Source organism: Indicator indicator, chromosome 7 (assembly GCF_027791375.1).
Source record: "Indicator indicator isolate 239-I01 chromosome 7, UM_Iind_1.1, whole genome shotgun sequence".
Taxonomy (NCBI): Eukaryota; Metazoa; Chordata; class Aves; order Piciformes; family Indicatoridae; genus Indicator; species Indicator indicator.
Genome location: NC_072016.1, coordinates 25,682,502 through 25,688,501, shown reverse-complemented (window position 1 = coordinate 25,688,501; position 6,000 = coordinate 25,682,502). Strand labels below are relative to the sequence as shown.

Genomic DNA, 6,000 nt, shown 5'->3' with positions numbered 1-6,000 from the left:
ATTTGGCAGCTCAGTACTTCTGTTCATTTTAAGCAATTGTTCAATTAGTCACACTAAACAACAGAAAATTTGGACTTTTATCTTCTGACAAAATAAACTATTTCTCTTGAAAGTAAACAAAACAAACGAGAGACACTTCTAAATTTTTCTTCCTCTTAATTAGTATCCTCCTCCCCTTTCAAAATATCTATAAAGTAAAAACAAAACTAACACATTTTTTCCACATCAAAGCTATTCCTTTGTAATTTTAGCAACTTAATCATTAAGATTATACTAATTTTGGTCTAACTTTGGTCATCTTTTCATTCTGAAGGTGGGCTTTGGTTCTTGTTGTAAAGCACTGGAACTGATGGTGTTCAGCATTCCCAAGATTCAAACTGTATTGTTCTTCTCATTGTGTTAAAAATCACAGGGAATCTGCTGTCCTTGTTAAAAAGCTCCTAAGAGGTCATTGGAAAGACAAGATAAATGTTACTACTTAGGAAGGCAAATAAATCTGCGCCCATTCTCAGCATAGCACTGTTTGGTCGAAGGCTGATGTCAATATCAACACTTAACTAACACTTTTAATTAGTCAGCTCAGTTACTCATGGCATAGAAGTGAAGTAGCAGGCCTTTTTTTCAACTGCTACATATTAGGTTGATGCAGTTCACTGAAGCTGTCCTAGCCTGGCTTGGTAAAAGGCTGCAGCTGTCTACATCTGAGACACAGTTGCTAGGAGCTTCTCTCCAGAGAAGTCAATGATTAGCAAACCATTTATGCTCAGGGAACGGAGGTTCAGGGAGCATACAGTAGAAATGGTATCATGATTGCTTCAGGAACCAGTATGATGTTACTAGTTACAGAAGCTGTGAGGTGAGCTGATTGCTCTGAGATGGCCATCAGCAACATTTCCACTGCTCCAAGTGTAGGTCTATAATTAGTCGTGGAATGGCCTCTCTCTTGAGAGCTTCATGCCTAGGACTGAGCTTTGTTGAAGAGCAGTCTAGCCATAAACCTCAGTTTTCACTGTGAGGCTGAAATGATGTCTGCAATTCATTGTCTGTTTTTCAGATAAGGTTTGTTTTTTCTTATTAATAGACTTGGATCATCTGCCTAACAAACAGTCATGAGTCATATGAAGTTGTTTGCAGCTGCAGTGAAGTGGCATGGCATTAAACTTCTGGAAAAGCAAGATATAGCCAGAAGGGTCTTTTTACATGGCCAACGGTATGTTTCATCAGGAACCTCAGAACCATTCCTGAGTGGGAGCAACTCAAATTATGTGGAAGAAATGTATTATGCATGGCTTGAAAACCCTAAAAGTGTACATAAGGTAAGTCTAAAAGTCTAAACTTGACTGTAAGTAATAATATTAGGTTATGAGTGGAATCGATTTTTTTTTCTTTAAAACAAACCAAAACAACAAAAAAACCCCAACCTCAAAACGAGCTTGTTTTATAAAAAGTCCAGAAGAGAGTCTTAAATGAAATGAAACGTGAAATTCATTTCCCATATATTGATTGTTGTAAGATGTGCTATTACAGCTAAAAAGTTTCAGAGGAGGCACAGGCATGGTGAGGTGAGCAGAAAGAATGAGAAGACCAGACCAGAAATAGGAAGCTATTCAGAAACTGTCAGTGTCCTTCGTGGAAGTGCTGTTCATGTAGTCTGTTACCAGTTGCATCTGGAAGAAGACCCAAGAAATAAAACAATTTTTTAATTTATTGTGATAGGGTCATATCAGAGGATATGTTCCATTTCAATAGTATGTGTTGACTTCGAAACTTCTAAACTGTCTAAAGACAATGAATATTGTTTCCTATAGGTAGCTGTGGTAATTGTAGCCTTAAAATTGAATCTCATATTGTCAGATACAAACCTTCTTAAGCATCTTGAAAAATATTTCGTTCTGTATCTCTCCCTCTCTTTCCAGGTGACATACATTTGTTTGGCTTATTTTTACTTTAAATAAATTGCCCAAATCCTTTCATGTGAGTAAAATGCATAGACTTATTTTTTAACAAGCATTTAGCTGACAAGAAAGGCTCTCTTATGGTGATACATGTAGAGTAACTTAAGAAGCTGATGAGAAGTCTGATAAATTCTGAGACAGGTTATTTTCTAGAGATGTAATGTAAATTGTGCTCAAACCATTTACCAAATTGGTTGTGTGTTCCCTTATTCTTGAGGCACATATATAAAAATGTCATTTAGAAGTTTTTGCTCTAAGTCCAGTCATCTGTCTAAATCCTGAGGAAGTGACACATGTTAAGGAAGGAAAAAAGATACCAGTAAAAGCAGTTTTGTAGATGTTTTTTTTTTGGGTTGGATTTTTTTTCCGATGTTGAGTGTGAATTTAGTCTTGTTGGAAGGTGACATATGCAGTTACAACTCTGAAGACTGAATGTTATCCTCATAGCAGATAGATCCAATGTCTTTTGTATTATGCCTTAACTTGGAACCTATGCAGCCTTCTCCATGGATAGTTCCTTCTCTTATGCCATCTGTCTTTGATTCCTTGTCATGTAACTGCCAGCTGGAATTCCACCCAGCATAAAGCAGGGTAGCAGGTTGTGTGGGTGCTTTAACTTCTGAGAAGCCCTCATGATGTTATTAATCCTTTGTTTTGACAACATTGAAGGGATGAACTCATACATAAGGAGTGCATGTGGTGACATCATGGTGATACCTTGTTTTCATTCTTTTTATATAAGTTACATTGACTCATGACAATCTTCTTTCCTGTACGAAGAGAGAAATTTATTGTTCAGACCCCTTTCAGTGGAATGAATGTTGCTGTTGTGGAGTCCTGCAAACTTCTAAGGGTGCATAAATATCTGCCAGTTGAAGCAATCCTTGCACTTTGATGCAGAGTGGCCCAGCCCTGGCCATGGTGCTGACTGGCCCCGGCCCTGGCCATGGTGCTGACCGACCTCGGCCCTTCAGGCCAATGGTGCCCTTGCAGTGCTCGAGCGAAGAACGGAGGCTTTGGTGTAGACATGGCCATTGTTTTGCTGATGCTTGAGGATAGGCAGAAAATCATGCCCAAAAACTGTCCAGATTGTCTTGCAGTTCAGGCACAGCTGAGAAATGCATCATGGTGAGGTGATGCAGATTGTGGGTTGAACAACTGATCAATGAGCAGAACTGAATTGACAGAGAAACGTACATGTGCTGGTGGAGTATGGTGTGGCCTAGGATGTGGATCCTGGTAATTCAAGATGCATTTTAAAAATGTGTGAATTCTTTTCCTTGTTATCTATATATAATACACTTGGAACCGTAATGAACTGAAGTAAATTCACTGTGTGCCTGGTTTGCAAGGCTTAAAATAATGTGATTGATGAACATCATGGGTTACTTTACAGGTATTTTTGACTGAATAGAAAGACTTTTCACAGTCTAGGGAAAAAAGTGAATGGGAGGGCAAAGATCCCAAATAATTTTACTTTGGTTTCATCTACAGTTTAATTTTTGCTTCCTTGATAAACCATCTGATTTCACCATCTGAAATCTGTAATTAACCATGATTTTTCTAGGCAAAAATTAATCTTTTTTTTAAAAACAAGTTAAAAATGTTGAAAGTTGAACTCAGCCTGTTCCCTTAAAAATAAAGAAAAATTCATGATGTAATTTTATGATGGTAGGCAAGATGTTAATTTGTCTTTCTGCTACAGAAAGTGGTGGAATTACTGGAAAATAACATCAAGAGACACCAACAGATTGTGTAGTGTTGCTTATGTTATTGCTAATAATTGGACTATCTCTACAGGCTGTGCATATTTCTTTGCTTTAGCCAGTATGTGCTGCATGGTTGCACAGGACATTTGTGCCAATTTGTGCTAGTCATTTAGACAATATATTCTGTTTCCTTTTTTTTCTGTTCTTATTTTCCACATGTTTCTTCTTGGATATCTCCTTATCAGAAGGGATGTGCCTCCTTCTAGTTGAAAAGATGGAGAAGGTTTATCTTTTGTGGGCTTTAAAAATCATGCTCTGTTTGATTTTACTTAGAAACTCCAACTAGCTAAGACTACTCAAATTATTTGCCTCTCAGAAGATTTGATTGGAGGTCTTCCCATGTCTGCTTATTTAAAGCTGTCTGAGTTATGGCTGTTGTGTTCCAATGAGTGTATTCAGTATTAATTCAGTTTTTGGGTTTTTTTGTAAAAATCTCTTTTCCATATTTACCATACTTTCATATCAAGGAATATGCATTTATATGTATATGTGTGTGTATGTGTGCGTGTGCATGTGTGTGTGTGTGTGTATATATATATATATATATATATATATAAGCTTTTATTCTTCGTGCAAATCCATTCCTGATGATTTTTTGCTTTTTCTTGCTGTTTGAATTTCCTATCCTTAGAGCAGCCAAACAACAATCAGAATAAAATGATGCGGGCTCTGAAAAAGGCATCATTATTTCTCCTTGAAGCATAGTGTCAGGGCCATAGATCATAAGGGAGAAGCTTGACAAGGCTCAGTTATTACTATCACAAGATTAATTACAAAACTGCATGGTTGGATATTGAGTACATAGTGCCTGCCATGTTATCCTGTATGCAGCTGTGCTGCTGTGAGTGTGTAATCACTTCCTTTTGGTTTATGTATTTGGAAAAAGTGTGGGCATTTGTTTTGATTTAATATGTTAAAAATTATTGTATTTTATTTTGTTTTATTTTATCTTACATAATGTAGCAATGCTCAGTGTGTATCTTATAAGGATTTACTGTCCTCACTGCAATTGATAAATATTGTGATGTCATCAGAAGAGAAACAAACCATCAAGATAACTAATATGTTACTTGTTCTAAGTGGAACACTGTTTATTATATGAGAGTAAAACATTGCCACTGCATCACTTGGATTATATTATATTACTGGTGAAAATAATGGTTAACTATAATATAGATTTGCTGACAGGAAGAAAAAAAAGAATGTATCATGTATCACTAATATGGCTGTAGTTATTTATTTTCTACAGATATATTTTTCTGTTATAAGTTTCCTCTACCATTTTCTTAAAGAACTTCACTAATTTATTTGAGAACCTGCAGGTTTGCTGTTAGACAGGCTGGTCTTCTGTCTGTTCAGTCACATGGCTAATGCTGTTGCCAACGACTGACATTGATACACAGGATTTGAAGACTATAATCTGATATCAATCTTGAAAGACACTATAGAAATTTATAAAGGCTTTGATGGATGTGTATCTAGAAAAAACTAATTTTCGGTAGCCAAATGATGTATGTTCCCGCCCCTCTGATTAAATGTCAAGCCTGCCCAACAAATCAATAAGTTCAAAAATGCAATAGAAAAGAATACTGTGGGTTCCTTCTGTGCCATCTGGCTTCATCTTCAGATGTAAACATTTTGAAGGTACCTCTTTGTGAGTTTGCATGAAGAAAGAGTCTTGTGCTTATTCTCCTTGAACAGAGAGCTTATTGGGCAAGTTGATTTAGATTCTGTTAGCAACTGTCTCAGCAGAGCACTTGTCTAAAAACATACTCACTTGTTTCTGGGTCTGTGCTGTGGTAACTTGTATGTCTAAGTGAAAAGCTTTAGATCCAACAAAGGAGTAGTTATATTATTATCATCATTCAATGATTATCGTGGTGTTAGAAAAAGTGAGGAAGGAACCTTAACATAAGCAAAGCATATTCTTCAGTAAAACTTTGAATGAATACCAAGTGTCAGGTTTGTTGTAGATCCAAAACTGTGTTTAGAATTTCCTTATTGAATGAAAGTTAGTAACTATGTATCACCAAAATAATTCTTCCAGTATTAAGTAGCCTTAATTATAACTTGAAGGGATTGTATCTGTTTTTCACTCTGAGATCTGCAAATTCTGTATTGGCATGAAATTATAGTATTATTCTTAATACAAAGTAAGGAGGCGTATAGAGAGAATTCGAGAGGAAATACACTAATAGACTCTTCGTAGAGTAATAGACCATTTATAGAACGTTGTGTACTCACTTCAGACTTCTAATCTCAGCACAGCTAGCAAG

At 36.3% G+C, this 6,000-nt stretch overlaps 1 protein-coding gene across 1 annotated transcript in view; it reads left to right on the top strand.

Moving 5' to 3' along the window:
- The first annotated feature begins 1,109 nt into the window (after window positions 1–1,109).
- Window positions 1,110–6,000, top strand: part of OGDHL (oxoglutarate dehydrogenase L) — a 47,471-nt gene continuing 42,580 nt past the window's right edge. Inside the window, exon 1 of the mRNA XM_054382102.1 lies at window positions 1,110–1,316. Within this exon, the coding sequence (XP_054238077.1) occupies window positions 1,110–1,316 (207 nt within the window). The remainder of the gene's footprint in view (window positions 1,317–6,000) is intronic.